This window comes from Aphis gossypii, chromosome 1 (assembly GCF_020184175.1).
Source record: "Aphis gossypii isolate Hap1 chromosome 1, ASM2018417v2, whole genome shotgun sequence".
Taxonomy (NCBI): Eukaryota; Metazoa; Arthropoda; class Insecta; order Hemiptera; family Aphididae; genus Aphis; species Aphis gossypii.
This window is the reverse complement of record NC_065530.1, coordinates 10294482-10318495: the sequence shown is the minus strand read 5'-3', so window position 1 is coordinate 10318495 and position 24014 is coordinate 10294482. Positions and strand designations below refer to the sequence as shown.

The following is a 24014-nucleotide window of genomic DNA, read 5'->3' as shown; positions in this document are numbered from 1 at the left end:
TATTGTTTAAAAAACGTTGCATTTATTTACATAATATCCAACACTACATACGTACATAGTAACCAACCTAACCTAACCCAAGATATAATATCACTAAGACGTGTAAATTTTCAATTTAAAATTAAAATAATGATACAATGTCCATATAGGAAATAAAAAAAATTAAATTAAATTAAATTGGCAATATTAATAAATTTATCAATTAGCAAACGACTATCAGTACTCTTTTGATAATTACATTGCAAAATTTCTGTGGGCAATTTATGGGCAAATCAGCATCGGTGTACCTCGCTTTGTGAACTAATTCAATTGATACGGGACAAATTGTATATACTTATAATATATTTAAAAATCTACAACTTTTATATTATCTATTTTCTATTTCTTCTTGTTTACTTATACTATCGTTCGCCACGGTACATAGAAATTTGGTATTGCATTCGTATTAATAAAAATTCATAGTGTTGCATAGTGATCCAATGCTGAAAAAGGAAATAAAAAAACACTGTAATAATTCCTCCGATAAAACTATCAACATTGTAATACATATTATAGCTATATGACAATAATATAGTGTTATTTAAAAACCAATGTTATTATACTTGTTTTAAAACTTAACATAATAATTGTATTCATACGAATTCGATGTACTGGATTATGTAATCAAAGAATAAAAATTATAAATTTATTTCGTGTTAATAATGGAATTGATTTTATCGCATTTTTTCTATTAGGTATATAAGAATTTAATGTTATAATTGATGTTTATTGAATTATTATTTAGGTACACACTCAAGGTTTTTTTTACGTGTTTTTGTGGTATATTTACAAAATTTTTATAATTATAGTAGGTGTACAGTAACAGTATATGTTACTTAGTAGGAGTTCCTTATTATTCGATTTCGATATTAGCATATTGATTTTAATGTTTTGTCCTTAAATTAATATTATTGATGGTCACGATTTTTTAGTAGTATATTATCTTAGATTTATTTAAATTATTGATTTAAATTTTCAAGTATGTACCTGTTATGTGTGAAATGTGAGTTGGTATTGATAAATGTTAATACTCGCATTAATAAAAATGCATAGTGATCCATAGTGATCCAACGCTGAAAAAGGAAGTAAAAAAACACTGTCCAAGTCTCAAGGAATGTGTTTACGAAATTTTTTGTCAATTGGTTCCGTAGTTTTCAAGTCTATAACCCCATAAAAACTTGAATTAATTTATATATATATACCTATATTATAGTAGAAGATAGATGATAAAGGATAACAACTAATAATTAATAAATTATAAATATTTAATTATAGTATAATAGTATAGGTTATTATTATTGTTATTAACTTTTTAGTGAACCGTGTGAATAGATTTATGGAATAAAACATAGGAAATAGCTTTAAATTAATTTAAGGTAGGTATTTAAAATTTTAATGTAATTTACCATACAAAATTACGTTGTTCGACAATTATTTGTCTACAATATTACAACTATGGTTATTATTGTGAATTTTTAGCGAATCACTGGAAAATTTTGATAATAATCAGACATTACGGGATATTTATGAATCATGATTATATTTTCTGTCTATTAGGTACTGGACAAGTCATGCAGGTTCAGACAAACCCACTAATTAAGGTAGATTAAGAATATACAGCTAAAAAGTTGTGGTGTAGAAATAAAGTTGGGAGTGCATTGAGTTATAGTTGGATAGTGGTGCTCCGTTTTATTGGAAATTATTGGAATTCGAATGTTTCCCAATTTGTATGGAATTAATTTTCACCTGTAAAGTTTTTTTTTTTTTTAAACGTGATTTAATTCGACATTGACTTTCTAACACTTTGGTTATCATCTAGTTAGAAATATTTTATAACTATAATTATTAGTATTGTATCACCGGTATACTTGAATGATATGTGCTAAACCTTTGATCGTCTCATCCAGTACGCTACGTGGCTTTATAGGAAAACGTTAAAAAACGACTGAAATAAAGCTCAATTACAGTTTTTGGCCAGAAACATATCTATTACATTTAAACAAACATAAAATACCTGTATTATTCTGAGGTCAGTGTAACGCCCGTTCAACTCTCCACGTACGATCGCTAAATACACACACACACACTCATGTTACGACAGCAGTGGGGCCCTCTTCGTCAGCACGGTAGCAGTGGCGTTAAATAACATAATATTATGGTTACCTCAACACGATTCGCTTCTCGGGCCCTACGTAAAACGTTAGTGAGTAATGATTTTTTACTCCATAACATAAATCATGTATATCTTACATCGATATTATGCTACTTAGGTATACATATATATTATTATAATTTATAATGTTTATAGTCATCTTTAACATACTACATTATTTTAATTACCTATATGTATTTTGTTAATATATTAGCGTCAACGACCGGCGAATAACGTTATTATTTATTAAATGTTATTGACCAGGTTAATAGGCACCGGGGGGGGGGCAAGCTGGGGCATTGGCCCCTTGGCTTTTAGGAATTATTTTTTTAAATTTAATGATTTAAAATAAATTACTATTTAATGTATAGGTAATAATATATTAATAGAACAAATTGAAAGTAGTTATATGAATAGGTGACCATCATAAAAACATTAAATTAGATTATTCAAACACGCAACTTTTTTTCATTGTATTTATCATAAGTTGAATTTAGTTATTAATATTTTGAGTGATTTTTTCGAAATTCATAACATGGTTGGAACAATAAAAGATTCAGTAAACTTTTTCCGAGAGAGTCTTCTAAGAAGAACATACATTCCTTTATAGTTTATTCTGTAAAAAGCGCCGGAAATTAAATATAAAATTATAAGAATATTTAAAGTAAAAATTAACATAATTTTGGAAGCGTTGCAGAAACTATCGAAAAATGGTGTAATTCGCAATACCAAAAAAAAATCATGCTTTTCAATTGTATAATTCGTGTAGTAATTCAACATTTTTCGTTTGTTTATTTGTTGTTGCTGAATACTCTTCTATGATGGAATCAGTTGCTATAATGTACTCAAAGGAGTTTATCGGAATCTATTGACTGTAAAAAACAAATAACTACGCTTACTTAAATATTTTAACAACATCAAGAGTCTGCAGATGTTATTAAAAATTTTTTTTTTGGGTAAAATGAAAAGTAGTTTAGCTGAATTAGATATTCAGATGTTAAAATAACTAAATGAAAAATTTTTAAAAATCAAATATATAAATAGAGCAATACAGCAAATATAAATAGCATATTATTCCTTAAAAAACAATTTTCAGGAGAAAATAAAGTATAAATTAAAAAAAAAAACCCTATTTATATTGATGTACCTACTACCTATAGCAGATAACCTTTCCCTATTATGTATTACTTCATTTTAGTTTCATACATAATAAATAATAATTATTATTTAGTTCAGATTTTATGTTACATATATTTACTACAAATAAATAGAACATGTGGTTTTATCTACATAAAATAAAGTTTGCCTTCTTCCATACAATTGTGCCTCTTGGGTATAGACTATATAGAGTATAGACACAGGAAAAAAGGCATAACAAATCAACAGGAAAAATAGTTATTTTAGTATGGAAAATTTAGTTCTTAATAATGTATTAAAAATAGGTAAAAAAATGATTAGTACGTATTAAATTATACGTTTGGAATATTGAATTGTTTAAGTATTCATATATTAGTTACCTATTCATAACAAATTATTTTGATGCATTCGTTGTATACAACGAAAAGCATTTAAAAATTAATTAAGTTTATCTTTATCTTTGTTTACACATTTTTCTCGTTGACGAATTACAAATTACAATATATAGCCATGGGAATTGATATAATGTTGTTTCATATGTCTTGTGCATATACAGCAATTAAAATAATTATTGGTAGGTATTACTCTTATTAGTCTTATTTACCTTTTTTTTTTTTTAAATTATATTATAATGTGATATATTTTATTCCAGTTGATAGTTACTGTTGCAATAGTGTGTGCCATTTATCCATACTAAATCTTAATATATTCAAGTTCCTATATTATCTGTAAAGTATTTATTATTTTTTCAGATTGTTAATCATTTAAATGTTTACAATCTTTTGTTTTGTTAACAGATCGTTTATACTAGTAAATTATTATAGTACTTCTCTATAGTAGATACAATATGAGATTATATTATGATATCAAAAATAAATATATAGATATTTTAATGATATAAATTACTTAATTTAATAATTAGGTCACTGTAGGTATATTGTAATAATTATCACAAAGATAACATTGTTTTTTCTTACACTACAGAGAATAGCTCTCATTTAGAAATTCATTTTGTAAACTTTGGGAAAAAAAATATTAAGGCTAGACAATCTAAATAATATATTAACATATAAATCTTGAATGCAACTAAATATTTGTAAGGTCATTAGATATTTCGTTAATTAGAATTTTTGTTTTTTACTCAAGGATGGTGTATGTATCAATGTCATGAACAAGTTTTTTTTAACCTAAAATCAAAAAAATAAAACATAAATTAGTTGAATCGATAAATTATATTTTATGCAAATGTAACATTGGGTGGATAGATAAATAGATTACCAAATTCTTGATTGTAAATTCATATTTATGGAGTATATAATTATTAGAAATAATTATAATATTATAATATAGTACTTACCTATTACAATTTTATTGTTGAATCGAATTAAACTGTTAAACTTAGTAAAATGCTCAGAAATATCTAACTAAGATTTTTTTTTTTCATTGATTTATTTTGAATTGACTCAAAACAAAATGATTATAGGTTAATCTATATATATTATATATTATATGACATTGTAGTATTATAATATTATAGTCTCCACTCTCCACTGTCAATAGTGGTTTAGGTAGGTATTGGATTATTGATAACTTCATCGTATTTGGTAATAATTTCATTGTAGATATAACTTATCATTCATGATTGAATCTAACATTTGATGCTCAGAAAAAATGAAAATGAAGAAACTGTTAACTTCAATGTGCTAGTAAATGTAACATTATTATTTATAATATCTTAAAATGTTGAATTGTTTGTTTAAAGCAGTAGTTTTAAATTACCTGTCATGGATTCCTCGTTAAGACTTCAAATGGACTAGGGACCCTTTACGTAATGCTTATAAAGTTGCTATCTTTCTGCACATACATACATTTAAATTTTGTTTAAACATGAAAATTAAGAACAATTTGTTTTACCACACGACAATGTCATAAACAAGTACCCGTGGCTTAGTCATCTGGTCAAGTACAGGTCAAGGACTATCTTTTGAGAATCACTGGTACAAAGTATAGGTACTCAATGTTTTACAGATGGACTCAGATGGATTGTATCTACACAGGATACTTGAAGATATTAAAAACAGACGATACCAATTCATTTATAGGAATATAAAATTAATACCTACTAACTCCGTAAAAGCTGAACAAAGTAAAGGCTATGAAAATAAAACGATCCATTAGGAAAATTTGTAAATATTTATAATTAAATATGTATCTATTTTAATTTTAAATAATATAATGTTGTTATTTATAAAGAATAAAAATAGAAAAATAGAAAATATTGTTTCGTTATAACTTCAAATTAGGTATACGAAAAAAATGTTTTCAAAATTTTAAATACATTTAAATATGATGAGTCGAGGAAATAGTATTATTCGTCAAATGTATAAAAAAAAATATGATAACAACTAATAATATGTCCTAAAAATACTTATTGTCTCCATTAATCGGTGCAGTGAGTCCAATAGACGATTTTTTCTGTGTTCGTATACGTTTAAATTTGCAGATATAAGGCAAATACTGTAGGTATATTAATATAGGTAAGTCATATTTTATTAAATACAATGTAAGTAATAAAAAAAATGTTGCAAAGTATTGAAAATCAATTTAAAATAGAGAGGCGGTTCAAAACAATAATAATAATAATTACTTTAAGTTGATACTGAGAAAGTCAACGGCCCATTGGCAATGGGCATACAACTAATCTGTCTTATTAAAAAAACATATATTATCCTTAATAAATGCAATGGATCAAGAAAAAATAATAATTATATGCACTGTTTTCATGAGTAGAATAATAATTATCATTCCCCTATAATATTATTATTTTTTGCTCAACATTAATAGTTATTGATACAATGATTGGAGAGATAGGAGGTACATTATTCATATAGGTAATGTTATTCTAAATGGAGTAAGTCTTAAAATTGCGAAGAAAAAATAATCATAGAGAATTCACAAACAGATTGTGTGGAATTTTACATGGTGTTGGGTAAACAAATTTCTGGATGAATCTCATAAAGAACTGTAAAATACATATGTTATACGCTTTTTAAGTAAAAAAAAAAATATCATGAATTTGAAAGTCCAAGTACAAAAATTTGTACCTTTTTTCAAACGTTAACGAAAAGTTAAAATTATTGTTATAAACAATTTTTTATGAAATCAAAGATCATCATAAGACAAATAATGAAAAATATTCATTGAAAACACGGCTGACGGTTAATGGACTTAATTCAATCACAGAAAATTTAAAAAAACAGTTCTTACAGAAATATGACGGTTATTGAGAGTAGACATACGGTTTCACATAAAATCAAAGTTCAATCCACTTTTCCTCTAGATTGTATGATTAAGATAATCTTAGGTATGTGTCAGGAAATATTTAATTCTATAGCTGAAAATAAATCTTTCAAGGACTCCACCCATCACGCTTAAATCTGTTGACGTTCAAAACAACATGACTATAAAATATAATTTTTAAAAACGGACTAATAACTATGTATACTATCGGTGTAGAGTAATTTGCTATAAACCACAATTAACTTGTGCTGCATTGCACGTAGGTACATAATGTAAGATAGAATATAGTGACCATGATAATATTATTGTATTGTTGAATTTCTTTTATATACTTATACATGTAACTGCCAGAAGTAAGATGGATGTCAGTGAATACGTGCATTTAGGTTTGTGTCGTATATATGAATTTAATGACGCAATGATGTATTTGATTCATTATTTTTGAGTGGAGCGAAATTTAGTTACGAAACTATAACGACTTATTGTAAATATTAAATAATAATAAAAAAAAAAACCATTGTAATTAAAGTGCCAAATGTATTTCAAATTGTGTGTAACAGCCACTACTCACTACCACAACACTATTTTAGTGTTCGTAAAAATGAGTAATACTTTTCAATAATTTATAAATACACTTTAATAAATCAATAGAATAAACATGACGTTTAGATTCTAGAGATTATAAAATATATGCACATTTATATTGTTAATATTAAGTAATAAGTTTTGTGAAATATATAATATATTGTATAGGTACTCATAATAAAAGAACATACTAGGTGATTTGTGTTTATTTAGTGAATTACCACTCTAAAAAATGTTTAAATCTTTCATGAAAAGTTCTTCTCAATTTGTATCTGTTACGTAGACATTTTCAATATTTTATAAGAATGTAAATCATAATATGGTCATTGAATATGCATTTCACGCGAAGTAGATACAAAAGATTATCCATGATTATGTATTAAAACCTTATTTTTTAAATTTAATCACGTAGATGTCGGTGGTCGGAGGATTATGTCGATTCCTTCATTTGAATTATTTGTTGTATAAGTGTGACTGAGAATAACATGGTCATACTATATAAAAAAGAAAGTTTTTACTAAATAGACATGGCATTTGCATAAATAAATATAACGAATACCACTTTTTATACTATATATTAATATCTTGAGAATTTAAGATTCTAAAACAACAGAAAAACGTATTAATTTTACATAAATGTGTGTTTATTTTGTTTACAATTATTTTTGATTCAATATGTTTTGTCAGATATTGTAACTAGTTATATTATAAAATATATTCAAAATTAACATAGATATCCTATATTATTTTAAATATGTGATTTTTCAAAATAATTTTAGTAGTTTTTGAGAAAATAGTAGAAAATGGGAAATAACTACTAACTTGACAAAATCATTTTGGTTAAATCTATTTCCGTTTGATTTATAGAAGTATAATAATATTTCGAAAATGATATGGATGAAAGGGAATTACAATGTGTCATTGCAGATTATTAAAATAGTTTTCATCTAAAAAAAAAATTATAATTGAAATGATTTAATAAAATGAAAACAAATTGAAACATGAAAGTTTTTGATTGGTGGAGGGGGGAAAATGATCCTGGAATTCCCACTAAAATACGCACGCTTCTGATTTTATTAATTCTGAAACCATTCTATATGGAATATTAGTCCTCGAACTCGCGATCATTCCGTTGCAGTAGTCCGTTAAAGAAGTTTCGTTTTAACGTTTACACAATATCTACTTATTATTTTATATAAATGAGGTAAGCACTAAATTATTTTTCATCAAATGTTTTAAAGTAGAAATAATATTTCTTATACTATTATCTTTATTTAATTAAGCATTAACTATATTTGTTAAATTAATATAAGATTATTTTGTTGTCTTATGTATGTATTTTGTTTGATAACTAAGTGATAAAAAGTTTATATAGGATCTTATATTTAATTTTCAAGTTCTTTACCGGTCATAAAACTTTTTATCAACAGTTGAAAAAAAAATTAAATTTTAAAATGTCTATAAATAGTTTAAAATTTGTTTAAATATTTTAGTCAATTTACCTAATGGTTAATAGTGTATAGAAAATAATAATGTTAGTAACAGTGGAGGGTAACCAATTGGCAATTTATATGTTTAATTTTTTTGAATTACAACAATAAAACCAAAATTATTTGATAAAATATCGTTATTTTACGTGTGAATATCTAATTTAAAAAAAACTTACACAGACGTATAAATATTTGTGAAATTACACTCGATTTTTTTTTTATTATTTTTTTAAGCAAAACTGATAAGGAACCTTAAATTAAATTTTCAATTATAGGTAAATATTAAAAATATTATTTTTAACTAGGTACAAAATAATTTACAAATTTTTTTAGGCGTCATGAAAAAATGTCAACGATAAAAATGATATAGAGCGAGTATAACGACGAGTTTAAAACAACGACTAACGAGTATAACACTATAGTTAACTAGTGATTCGTTGAAAATGTAGAACTACAGAAATATAAAAAAAATAGGTATAATGGGTGCTTGAATACCGTGGAATAAGATAGTGCTTCCTTATCGATGGAATTTTTTGAACGGCAACAATCTTATGTTTATATCATGATAAATTATTTTATAAATATAAACTGACAAAACTGATTAACACTGATATAAAAAAATAATATATATATTTTCTGCATAAATATATGCTTCAAGTCACGAACTCTAGTTATAACCATTAAATGATTTGGGCTGTTAAAAAACTGGCGTAATAATTTTGTTTTTTCTAATTATATTTAAAAGTATTCAATTTTTTTTACTTTCGATCACTCCCTTCCCTTAAGTACCAACTAGATCATATTTGCTTTACTATCAGAAACCACTTACAAAGTTCAAAATTAAAGCATTTTTATTAACTGTTGCTGTAGGTATAAAATGGTGATGACAGACATACAAATTTTAAAAATAATATATTTTTATAAAATTAACATTTAATCTTTCGGTTTAGAATCCAATCTAATAAACGAATTATGATAAAATAACACTATTATAAGTAACATAAGTGAAAAGTATGTTAAAATATAAACGTAATAAAATAGTATAACTTATTTAAGTCATATATATGTTTTATGGAAGCTGTTAAAATAGAAAAAGTTAGGGAACTCGCTGTTCTTGTGTTACTTAACTGTTACGTTTCGACTGTTTCGAGTACATCAATGTATTGTAAAGAAATTCTAAATTTTAAATTCAATGATAAATCAAAATTAACGAATTAATTAAAAATAATTAAAACCGTCGAAGGAGCGATCGTTATTTTTTGTTTGAGTAGGTAATAGGTATCCAATTTTATTTTATTTGAACTACAGACATTTAAAAATACAATTATGAATACCTTCATGGCTTTATGTATTTTTGAATTTTTACTGTTGTAAAGGAAGTATAGGTATTATAAGGAATTTTATATTACATTTTAACATCAATTGAAAAACCTAAAAAATAAAATTAATGTCTACAATTTGTTTAAAAAGAGTCAAACTATTTTGAAAACTATATCATGCTACTATGTTATTGAAAATGCTTGTATAGATATTGTTCAATGTACAATTATATTTATTTATAGTATTTATTGATAATAATCACGATATTGCCATGGATCAGGTACTTAACAGGCACTGGTCATCAGTAGTTATCTTAACGTTGCATCGGTGACAATGCCGTCAATATCGCCACAATCGCCTCATTAGTGATCAGTGTTACATTAATATTATTCAATTATTATTATTATTCATTAAAAAATATCAAATTGTATACAGTCCACTTGGTTTATTATCGTGCATTTCTAATTGTAATTGTACTATAAAAAACTACTTAAAAATACTTGAAATTTTCATCAAATGTTTTATATTAGTGTTATCTATGAACAGTTAAATTTTTAAAATATTTTGGCTTTTTTGAGCTATTTATAGACAATAGAAATTTTCGATTTTTCTTACTGTTTTTTTTTTTTTTTTGAAGTGTTGATAAAAAATTTTGGGTGACCAAAAAAACTTGAAAATTTAATATAACGTTTCATATATAACAATCTAGAATAAAGGTTTACTAAAACCTATTGTACATAATTATTTTAAAATTAAAAAAATGTGTTGTAATTTACAATAAATTAAAAATATCCTTCTCTCCGAGTCAGCAGATAACACCTGTGATTTGACTTTTGGTTAATAAATAATCTAAATAAATACCTACGTTGAACAAGTCACGTAGGTAGGTAAATTATAAATATATTAGTCATAGAAACTCATACTTAAGGTTATGGGTGAAGCAAAGAATGTATTGGTTTTACAGTGTTATCAATTATCATAAACTATGCCAATATTTGCGGCGACGAGAGTGATTACGTGATACAATTCCTATTTGAGACAGTATAGACGAATCTTGTTCGAATTCTTAAATAATACTTCATAATATTAAAAATAGTTGTGTTTCTCAAGAATTATCGTTTATTAATTTTAAGTATGACTTTCTATTCTTAATTAAATAATGAATACACAACAACATGTTATATTCGCTACTATAAATTGTGAACACCAATAATTACTGTAATATTTTGGTTATTGATATTACATATGAATTGTCATTCGTGTTATATAAAATAATTAAATATAGATCACTATAATAATTTATTACCTATTATTTGACCATATTTAAAAAAAAAAGAGGACACTTTTTTGCTACGAGTAAAAAATGTATTAATTGTCAAAACATGAAACGATATACAACACTTATATAGGTACTATAAATACTACGAAAAATGGGGCAATCCTGTATAAAACAGGACGTATGGTCACCATATGGCCTATAGACATGCCTTATTTTTATCCTGTACACTACATACTACGTCCTTCTTGCAAACACCAATAATGAATATAAATAATATATATCACACAAGTAAAATAATAATAACATATATATTTTTACATATATTAGTAGATACATTGATAAATTGCTCTTAATTTCTGATTTGAATTAAGTTGGTATTATGAATATATAAATATTAGTATTATACTTTTTATTTCCAATATTAAATGAAAAATATGGTTTAATGGTTAAATATTAATTACCCATATTGAATAACGATATAGGTAATTAAAAAATCATTAAAATATTCATTAAGATAGGCAACAAAAATAACTTTTTTGGAACCTATTTAAAATAGTTGTATTTATCATGAGTTAATGATAATTAATAACCAAAAAATATATATTGTTAATTAAATACTAGTATGCATATTATTTTTTTTTGCAGTTGTTAGGTTTAAAATTCTATAATATGGCTCTCGATTTACATCGTAAGTACATCGAGAAAAAGCAAGATAGTGCACCCTTGGCGCCTATCAAAGATATAATAAATTCTAAATACTACTTGGATCCTCTGGAGCTTTTGGGAGAACGGAGTTTTGATGAACCTCGTGAAGTAAATGAGTCTGAAATCGGAAGTCCAGTACAAGAGTTTTTCCGGGATGCAGTTGTATTTTTAACCGGTGGTACTGGTTTTATGGGCAAAGTTCTAGTAGAAAAACTACTTAGAACATGTCCTCACATTAAACATATTTATTTGCTGATCCGATCTAAAAAGGGAAAAAACGTCGATGAACGATTGGAAGATATATTTGAAGATAGGGTAAATATAAATGCTTATTGTTACATACTTTTATTTTTCATAAACATAGATTTAATTTGTTTTGTAATTCGTTTCATAAGTAAAAATATAGTACAATATTAACCTTTTTTCATTTAATTTGTAATTTCTAAATTTAAAATTAACTGATTCATAGACTAGAAAACAAAAAAAAAAAACAAAAAAAAACAACAATAATACTAGTATCGTTATTTATTATATAAAATATCTAAACGGTTAATTTAAGATTCATAATTGAATAAAAATAAATATAAAAAAAGTTTTAATGTAACTGTAATATTTTTTATTAATTATATAAATTATTTTAACGTTACAGTTGTTCAAAAGATTAAAACATGAAGTACCCAAGTATTATCATAAAGTTTCTGGAGTAGCCGGTGATTGTAGTTTGCCTGGTTTAGGATTAAGTGTCAGCAGTCGAAATACATTGATTAACGAAGTGAACATAATTTTCCATGGAGCAGCTACTGTGCGTTTTGATGAACATATTCGTGTAGCTATGAACATAAATGTTTCTGGAACGAGAGAATTAATAAGTTTGGCCAGGAATATAACCAATTTAAAGGTAAAACTAAAATACGATGTGCATATCAATATATCATATTGATAATGTATGATCAAGTTATTTTTTTTTATAGGCCATGTGACTTAATAATTTATATTATAAACAGTTCATACTTATAAACAATTTTTTTTAAATTTATTTTAAGTAGGTAATTTAAAATTTAAATAACGTACGTACTCAATTATTGATAATTGAGTCTTTACTATACGTATTGGTTTCACTGTATTAAGAATTATTATTATAATAATGATTTATTAATTATTAATGATTATTTTTATTTTGTTCTTATGAGAAAGAGAAAAAAATGTCCTTTTATGAACGGTATTGTGTAATAAAAGTGTAGTAGAGTTGTAAGTATACTATTATTAATGTAGAGTAAATTATTAACAAAAATAAGTACTAGGTACGATTTTATTTCTAAACAGGTTTTATATACTTTTTAAATGTATTTAAATACTGTATAAACAATGCACTTTACTAAGATTTCCAAATCGATTAGGTCATGGCACATATTTCCACTGCATTTTCAAATTGCAACCGAATGCATGTCGATGAAAAATTTTATGATCCTATTGCTGATTATAATGATGTATTGAAATTAGTTTCTTCTACTGACGATGAAACACTTCACAGTATGACTAGCAAGTAAGACTATCATTAACACTATCATTATATTAAATAACATTTTTTATTTTTTAAGAATCATTGGTGATTTACCAAATACTTATTCTTTTACAAAATCATTGGCAGAAGATGCTATTCGTAGAGAAGCACAAGATCTTCCAATATTAGTTTTCCGACCCACTGTGGGTATGTATAGAAATATAATCATTTACTTTTATATTATAGGTTTAAGCTTATAAAATTATAATTTCATTATTTGTTTAGTTGTGGGTACATACCGGGAACCAGTAAGAGGTTGGATAGATAATGTATACGGTCCAACAGGAATTATAGTTGGAGCTGGTACCGGAGTACTTCATACATATTATCTCGATGCTAATATTGTAACTGATATAATTCCCGTTGACATTGTAGTAAACGCTCTCATATGTGCTACTCATAGAACGGCAACCAGCAGGTAAGTTTTATTAAATTCCAAGAGTAATAATTTTTTTTTATTAATTGTGTACAAAAGTCTTCAATATTTGTTTAATTTAATGGGTTCTATATAGTCAAAAAAAAAAAAAAAACAAATATTTAAATAAATGAATCTATCATCCGAGTATAAATATAGTTTACAATTTTGTTTAGAATTTTAATCTTCAGTAATTATTACAATAGATAATTTATAACCTATTTATATAAATAGGATATCTGTATAGATGCAAATAAAGAGAGAAAGTGTATTGTAATAAACAATGAATATTAAAACGTTTATTACTGCATTACGTAACATATTTACGGAAAGGTTACACTAAAAAAAAAGCAAGGGAGTCGTTTTACTGTATAGGTAGTAGATTTTTAGTGAAATTAGTTATTGAGTAATGTAAGTATTAAATTTGAGTTTAACGATAAACTATTGATTACGAAAAACTGTTTTGAGCTAAGATGGTGCGTCAGTCTCTGTTTATGAGTATATTTTATAAATGAAATAGGTCAAGCTATTTGACAGATCAAATATTTTTTTTTCAACAATATTTATTAGCAAAACAAATTGAAAATGTCAAATTTCTATAAATTTGAAAATCGTATGAATTTTTAATTACAAAATAATTCGCCAATTTTTCGCATTTTCACGAAATGTATCAAACATCTGATTTCAAATATTCATAAAAAAATATTGACTATTGTAGATTAACGCTTATTTATTTTTTTTTATTTCCACTATGTCAACAACTTACGATAAACCTTGAATTTAAAATTTTATCAACATTTATAGAGAAAACTAAAAAAAAAATATAGTGACTAAATAGCTCAAAAGAGGTTCATCGTTTTTTAATTATAAAAAAATAAAAAAATCGATTATGCCAATAACTAGTTTACGTGCTAATTTGCAGTTTTTGTTAAATTTTTTTTTGTTGTTAACGTATATCGTAATTTAAACAGGAATGTACAAGACAAGGCTTATGCAATGTAAGACGTGTGAACTATAAGAGGTTGATGTGAAAGTGTTGGCATTTTGGTCTGAACCATGATAATTGTTAATATTTATTTGGATGACACTCAATTTAGGAACACCTTATTTTCAAATGCAACACCGTATTACATAGTCTATATAGGTTTACTAACCAGATTAACTTTTGTGGGGAATGCTGTGTAATTTCTGTTACACAGAAAAAACTTGGTGGTAACTTTATGCATGTTATATTATTTATAGCATATTAGCATATGTTGATAACTTAAGACCGGATTTAATTGCATTATGAAGATACACAAAAATTGCATATTAAAATTAAATAGTTGCACCAAAAATACGCAAAAATTGCATAATGAATTTTTCTATAAAAATTTAAAAGTTATGAATAAAATTTAAATTTTCGATTATAATTAAGTTAATTCGAAAAATTAGATAAATGTTATACTTTTATTAAAATTGGTAATTAAATAAATTTACAAATTATTTATATTAAAATTATATTTTCTATCACTTAAACTTTGTTTGTTCTACGTTTAAACTAAGTTATTGGTGCATATTTAAAACAATTCAATAACATAGGCTTTATATCTAAATTAACATCTGCTTCGGGAATTATAATAGCGTTTTTATATTATACATTTAGCTTAATAATATATTTCGTTAATTAAACTCACAAAATTGTAAAAAAAAAGTGCAAAAACGAGGAAAATGGCAAAAATTTGCATTATAAAGTTAAATAAGTAGGTAGAGTACATATTATAGTACCTATATCAACTATATTATATTTGATCAGATTTGATTTATCTTAATTGAAAAAAAAGTTACAATTTTAAATCCAGTTTTTATTGAATACGAATTGTGTCAATTTTTAACACAAATCGTGGCAAGATATATTTGCTATATCTTACAAATTATAATAATTTGTGAAAAATTAGAAAAAAAATCGTTGTTGTATAGTGGATCGGTCCATAATGCAAAAGCAATATATATTTATACAATTTACATCCACATTCTAATTGGCAAGAATAATGGTCACAATATAATATGTAAGACCAGATGTGATTGTGAGACAAACATTTCGGTTTACGGATTACAGCAGGCCTTGTTCTTTTAATTTAAACAACGATAATGCGAAAAAAAATGTATTAAAAATGTAAATTTTGTTTACTGAAGGTATTTATATTAATTATTCAATGCTAAAAATTCTAAAAGGTGTAATACGATGGGTTATATTATATGTTAATGCTTGGTTTTATTTCATGGTAACTTCCGATTGGGCAAATGTAACTTATAATATAATAATATTGATATAGCTATTACTTATAATAAATTATACGAAATTAATTATAACCATGAAATAAAGCAAGTTCTTTAAAATAATACTAAATTATTGTACACGACTAGGCACAATATTGTAATTTTATAATGAATTATTTATTAATTAGAAACACATCATAATAACTAATTACCCAAATTGTATGTTTATCGTGAGTAAAATTTTTTATGCGTGTAATATATTTACTATTTTATCAATACATTAAAAAAAACATTTTTGTTTATTGACGAAAACATTATTTAGATTTTGAGTAACGCAGCCGATACCTATGCATTATAGTTCAAATGTTTTTTTAATACATTAATTGTGATACAAATGATATAATGCAGGGGCGGTCTGGGATTAAAAATGTCACTCGGATTTAGAATTAGAGTGGCCACATCTATATACTTATTGATTGCACATAAATTTTTTTTTTTAATTTTGGCAACAACGACCACTGGCCACATTAGGCACTGGCCCTGATACAATGCATCATAAATAATAATAAATATACCTTAAAAGCTGCGATTTAAAAGTTTAATATAAATATATTATAGAGATATTATAAAGACCATTTTTTATACCCTATATTGTAAAAATCAAGTTAAAACTATGAAAATTAGTATAATTGATTTTTTAATTCAGAAAATAATAACTAAACGTGGAGCGGATATCATTTTACGCGGTCATGGTTATTAAAGTGACATATGCAAACGGGAAAATGGAATCGTGTGGCTGACCACTTTGATCTATGTGTTTAAGCGAATGCTGAATTTCCATTTTTGAAATCACCTTAGTGTAGGAACATATGACAATAATATTTCAGGGGCAGTAATAAAATAAAATATATTTTTTTTTTAATGGGTGAAGATGTCCTTTATGCTTCGGTTGTTTATTTACTATCCTTATACAAAAAAAAAAAAAAATATATCAGGAAGATATACAAAAAATAATAATATTAAAAAAAAAAATCATTATAATTTTATATAAAAAAATTATTTAATTATATTTCAAGGGTTCTTGATTCCGTATTCAAATCTGTGATGGTTTATCATTAATTTCTTTTGTATTAAGAATAATTATAATCAAGGCTGGGCAAGTTAATGGTTTTTTTTAACTTAGTTAAGTTAAGTTAATATGCATCAATAAGAAAAAGTTAAAAGTTAATAAAATTTTTGGTTAACTCATATAAGTTAAAAGTTTATATATATATTTTTAACTTTTTAATGAGTTAAAAGTTAAAAAAAAGTTATTTTTTTATATGTTAGCGTTAGGTTAGGTTTATTTATAATTTAATTATTTATAAAATAACGTAACTTAGATTTTATTAAAAATAACTCGTTATTTATTAAGTTAATATCAAAAAACATCAGTTAAGTTAAAAATTAAGTTCATGAAAATTAAATACAAAAAAGTTAAGTTAAAAAGTTAAAATTAACTTAACTTTTAACTTAATTTTAAATTTTTAACTCGTTTATGCCCAGGCTTGATTATAATATATTAATAATAATATAACAATGCTAAGTGAAGATTCGATACAAGACCTGTTTAATGTATTAATTTAAGTATGTTAAAATTATACAATATCCGAGTACATGCATTATTTTTTACAACAATTATTAGTAGTTATGTTAATATTAATAAACATTGTTGCTGAATATCCAAATTAATGATATTAATATTATTATATTATTGCTAAATTAAATATAATATTGTACAGAGTACACGTTTTCTATTTATCTTAAATTTTGTTTACAGGAAGTGTGATGAAATACCAATATATACATGTTCGAGTTCAATACAAAAACCAATTAGATGGAAAGAATTTATGGAGTTAAATAAACGTCATGGAATGTACTGGCCTACAATTCGGGCGATTTGGTATTATTCGTTTTGGATTACTAAAAATCCATTTCTTTTCGCAATGTTAAATTTTTTTTGTCACACTGTGCCTGGCTATACACTTGACACATTAGCTCGTTTTTCTGGACAAAAACCAATGTTAGTAATGGTTTAAATAAATAGTATGTATAAGGTGATTTATTAAAGTGTATACACTTATTATTTTGATAAGTGTTAACTTATTTTAAATTATATATTTTTTGTCATTGCATTTCATCATTTTTGAAAATAAATTTTATTGTTACGATTTCTTATGGCTATAATTTTTATTTTTTTGAATTTAAATACATATTTTTATTCTATATTCCAAAGTAGCATATTTTTTGAAGTCCTTCAATACATAAAAACCAAATTTCAAACGAGTAGTTAATTTGTTAAAAGTAATTAAAAGTTTAGATGAGTGGAGTATAGTGGATCAACATTTTATTGTTCGGTATGGCACTCTGTTCTACTACTCCACATAGCTATAAATCATTATAAGTTATAATTTATAGCTAATTAACTAGTTACTCTTTTGAAATTTGATTTTTATGTATTAAATATTCCGAAAAATATTTTGTTTTTGAATGGAATATAAAATTAAAAATATATGTTGTCATTCAAAAAATGAATAATAAAAAAAATGTTATTTCTAAATGACGTATACACTTATGCAAAAAATGGTAATTTTAAGAATGTTGAATTTTTTCGAAACAACTAGTGTAAACATTTAAATAGATTACCTTGTACAATTATACATATTATATATTATATTATAATGAAAATATATAAATTATAGCTTTATATAATTATTAGTCATGATTTTTCAATTACTATTTTATAGCTTGCCAATTAGTGGTCAATGGTAATTAGTTAAAATGATATAATTTTATTAAAAAAAATATATTATTGTATTTTTATTTTAAATAGATTGATGAATATTTATAAGAAGATTGATAAAGTACGTGATATATTAGCCTATTTTGCTGACAAAGAATGGACGTTTATTAATGATCGAATACTAGCGCTATGGGACACTCTAGATAGTCAAGATAAAGAATTGTTCAATTTTGACATACATCAATTATCATGGGATTATTTTTGTCAGGCTCATTGTCTTGGCTTAAGAGTTTACCTCGTAAAAGATGATATACATACATTGCCTGCAGCTAGAAAAAAATGGGAAAAGTAAGTTGTAAAATTCAAAAAATGTCTTTTTTTATTTTAAATTTGAAAAAATATCTTTCAAATATTTTTTAGATTATTTAGTAATCAATCGATTTATATTTGTCTAAAATCAATTGACTTTAGACTTTAGTCTTATTATATTAACTTTAATTATATTATATTTAATTTATTGTATTTGTTTTCAGATTATACGTAGCACATAACATTCTGTTACTAATTGTGTTCGGAATCATGTTGTTTTGTATTTGGTCAATTGTGTCTGTACCACTAAAATTGACTGGTCTAATGTAAAATAATTTGTGGAGATTTAAACTATAAATATTTTTTAAATGTATACGTAACTAAGTAAAAATAAGTATTTATATAGTTTTTTATGTATATCAAAGTTTTTTTTTATTAATTTATTCTTATTAATTCGTATTGATAATTTAGATAATTAGTTGAAATATCTAGCTTAATAAAAGTTTATTAAACCGTTTTTTATTTAAAATCAATTTTAAAGATTAAAAACAGTATTTATTGTTTAGAAGTAGATAATTTATGTTAATAGATATTTTTCTTGAAAATAACAATTATTTTTTGAAAAAAAATATTATCTAGTATGAGAACTCTCTTTTCTGTGATTTCTGTTTTTATAATAAATTATAAATATTATATTAATTTTTAAATACTCAATCCCAATTAATTTAATTATTAACTACACTGTAAGCAACTACACGTTATTATTTTTTAACAGTATTATTTTATTGCATGACATATTTTTTTAAGATATTTTTTGTATTAAATTATGTACCTATTTAATGTATTAAATTAAATTATAACCAAATAATTATTTTTATAATTTCTATGAAACACAAACAAATCAAGTTTTCTAATTCTTAGTTATAAATATTTAGCTTTAAGAATTACACCCTCGTAAAATTTTGCTTAAAAGTAAAATATTATTGCCTAATTAATATAATATTGATTGATTTAGGTTTAAATTTGTTGACCATTAGTTATACTATATATTATATTATTTACTTTAAATAATATATGACATGAATTAATATAATTTAATAGATTTAAATATATTGTAATAATTTAACATGAGACCAACCAAACGATTTTTCGTTTTTATAATTGATTATTATTTTATCTAAGTAATACCAAATCGATAAGAATCAAAAGATTAGTTTTGTACTGAAGATATTTTAATAACATAATATATGTATTTATGCCAGGGCTTCAAAAGTTTTTTTAGATCGTTATACCCGAAAAAATATTAACAAAATTTAACAAAATCAATTAATATATATAAAAAAAAAAATCGAATACCTACTACGTAATGAAATATATTTAATTATAATTTAAAATTAGTTACAAATAATGTTATTAAAAATAATTGATGTTCTTTTTTATGTTATACATATGACATATTATATTATCACTCCAATCAAAATTTAAATTTAATTATTAGTTTTTTTTTTAAATTTTTAGGCATGATCAATTTAAAGTTAACTGGCTTTTGTTAGCAATAGTTAATATTTGTTAAAATGTTTTATGTTGTTCTTTTTATTAAATAATAAATATACTAATTAGTTGTCATTAAGACATTCTTATAATTCTACTAATTCTTATGTTTATGTTCAATGTTATTAGTGTATTCAATTTTTTTTCAAACGTTAAACTTAAAATGAAAAATTAAATTTTTTTTAAAAGTACAATAACGTACCTAAAATATTAGTATTTTATAACGTTTAATACCTGAAAATGTAACAACGATATAATATATTTTTGTAATAATTATCACATATCAGGTAGATATTTACGTGCTATGTGTTATTGTATTGTGTATATGGGATTGTAACGGTGTATCGTGAGTGTGAAAAAGTTTGAAAAGTATGTTTAATTAATTTTTAATAACATAAATATTGTTTAAGAAGAAAATAAATTATATTTAATGTGTTTTATTAAGAAGGCGTTAATTAATAAAATAAATATGTAATAATAGCTGAATGGTAATAGACTTATAGGTTGTAAAATAAAGGTGTAAAAATCTATATTGCCAAAATATATTTTGTGTACATTAATATTGTTAATGGATGGTCTAACTACAAATGAATAACTGCCTACAAGCATACATTGCATTAATACATACAACATTAAAAATAAGTTTTTATAGAGAATAGTTATTCACATTACATACGTACAATCGTACAAAGTAACAAACACATATAGTAATTTGTATAGTAATACAAGGACGTCCGCAAATATTTTTCAAGGGAAGAGTAATATAAATTTTTGATTATATATTATTAGTGTCGTACCTATTATAAACTAGTATAATATGTAGTTGAAATAAAGTCAACATTTTTTCCAAATGTGTTTTATACAATTTTGAATTTTTCACTTTTAAATAATCATTTAGAAGACTTAGTATATGAATTAATTTGAATTAAATTTTCAAGTTTTTGGAATTAAATTAAAATTATTTATAAAATAATAAAATTATCATTTATTATTCAAGAACATTTTTAATTTTTCTTAATAATAGTATTATATTATTTCGTATCTAATGATAATTGTAGAAAACAAAGTAAAAGAATTATGTCATTTATCAGAACGATGATCATATAGGTAGTTCATGATAAATGATAATTATATACATTTTTTCCTGTGGAAGAGTATAGTAAATATAAAATAATATTTAAGATTTAAATAAGTAAATGATTTAGAAAATACGATTTTTACTATTAAGTAAGATTTAAGTGAGGGTCACAAAACTATGATTTTAAAATCTATAATTAACAGTTGCTTAGCCTTCCATAAAAATCCCTTAATCTCTGCTTTTTCATCTGCCACTATCCCAGGTAATCCAATAAAAAGACTTAAGAGAAAGTAGTGTCGTGATCCGCTAACCTAACTAAAATTGATATCATATCGTAGTATCTCCACTGGGAGGCCTCTACCAATAGTCGAATATATCATCTTTTTAATTTTTTTTTTCATCAATATTGTTCTCATTGATCCTTGTGCAAATTATTTAATAAAAATATTATGTAACAAAAAAAATCTATAATACCTAGTGATAGTATGGGTATGGGGTGGGAATGGACGGATACAGGTGGTTAATTTGTCATTCTTGACTGTCCTCGCACGAGTACTTATCGAAAATATACTTAAGATTATTATTTGCTTAATAACAACAAAATAACTAAACTTTATTTTAATTAAACAATTTTAATAATATATAATTTGATTTTATGTGACAATTATTTTTTACATTTATTCAACACTGAACCAGACTGAATTCAGTACTAGAAAAATAAAAAAAAATCTCTGTAAATGGTAAAGAAACCAAAGAAAAGTTGTTCTACTAAAAATAAATTATAATTAACGAATTTCCGTTGCTGTAAATATAGAATATAAAAATACAATGAATATTTTTCTATTGATATTGATATATCATCAATACTATCACACCAGCAAGACTATTAGAATATTATTATTTTGTATTTTATAATATATTAAATTTTTGAGCAACTGAAAATTTAAAAAAATAATGATTGTTGTATTAAAACAAAGTTTGTTTTCTTTCCATGATAAAAAAAAATTGAATCGATAAGATTTTAAGTAATAAAAATAAATCACTAAATTGTCTAAATAACTATCCAAAAATAAAAAAATATTTATTAAATATTAATGAATTTTTTCATCTCCTCTTACATCTAGTATAATATCAGATAATTAATTTCTTTAAAAGGTAACTAGGAATAATTTATTTTAAAACATGGGATATTGGTAATTGATATAAAATATAATTGCTAGAACTAATAGGCCATAACTTATGAAATTATTATATATTCATTATTAATAACATAAAAATATAGAAATAAAATAAAAATTAATTAAATATTAATACATTTAATAAAAATATCAAGTGTCTTGTATTTTGTATGTATTTATGATACTTGTATCTCATGGGTAGTTATAATGTTGATAATAGTGATTTTGACGTAGTAAATTTTTCACATTTAGACAAGAAAAGAATGACATTAAAACAATATTAAACAGAGTGTAATGAATATGTGTATACATGTGTAATGAACAAAATGCAAACCATTACTGAATAATACAAAAATGAATAAAATTATTGACTAATATTTAAAATTTAACACAAACTTGTGAATAAGTGTTCTTTTTATCACGAATAACAACACGTTAGCTTAGAGTGCTAATATCGAGTTTAGGAACAGACGGTGGATCCTTATTTTACTGTAATGGCAGCTGGGTATAATAACATTTAACATTTTTACTGTAATAGTAAAAATGGTAAATTTATTTTAAATTAATCAAGTACACGATTAGATTATATTTAATATAATATATTATGTATATATTATTTCAGAAGACATCGACTAGTTATATAAAAAAAAAAATAACTTATAATTTATAGCTGATTATATTTTTAAGCTATTTTATATTATTTTAAAAACAAAATTTGAAAGTGAAATTCAATTGGATGTTACTGATAATAATGTAATAATGTAGGTACTCGTATGATTTTGTTTGACGCAAGACGCAAATTCTTAAATGTGACCGAGAGAAGGATAGATAATATGTGTCTTGTGTACGTATAGTGTTATAGGTTTGAGGCCTT

The 24014-nt window shown here is 24.0% G+C and overlaps 1 protein-coding gene and 1 long non-coding RNA gene across 2 annotated transcripts; one reads left to right on the top strand and one right to left on the bottom strand.

The window, feature by feature from the left end:
* Positions 1 to 3217, bottom strand: LOC114127639 (uncharacterized). Its single transcript, XR_003592697.2, has 3 exons — positions 2054 to 3217; positions 1027 to 1199; positions 1 to 482 (listed from the first exon to the last, which is right to left on the bottom strand). It is a non-coding gene; the product is annotated as an uncharacterized LOC114127639 (long non-coding RNA).
* Positions 3218 to 8281: 5064 nt separating this feature from the next.
* Positions 8282 to 21331, top strand: LOC114127638 (fatty acyl-CoA reductase wat-like). Its single transcript, XM_050198636.1, has 9 exons — positions 8282 to 8417; positions 11948 to 12322; positions 12657 to 12905; positions 13405 to 13550; positions 13606 to 13715; positions 13794 to 13986; positions 18062 to 18304; positions 19115 to 19372; positions 19558 to 21331. The coding sequence occupies exons 2-9, from the start codon at positions 11972 to 11974 to the stop codon at positions 19661 to 19663; spliced, it is 1656 nt and encodes a 551-aa protein (XP_050054593.1). The 5' UTR covers positions 8282 to 8417; positions 11948 to 11971; the 3' UTR covers positions 19664 to 21331.
* Positions 21332 to 24014: the final 2683 nt, after the last annotated feature.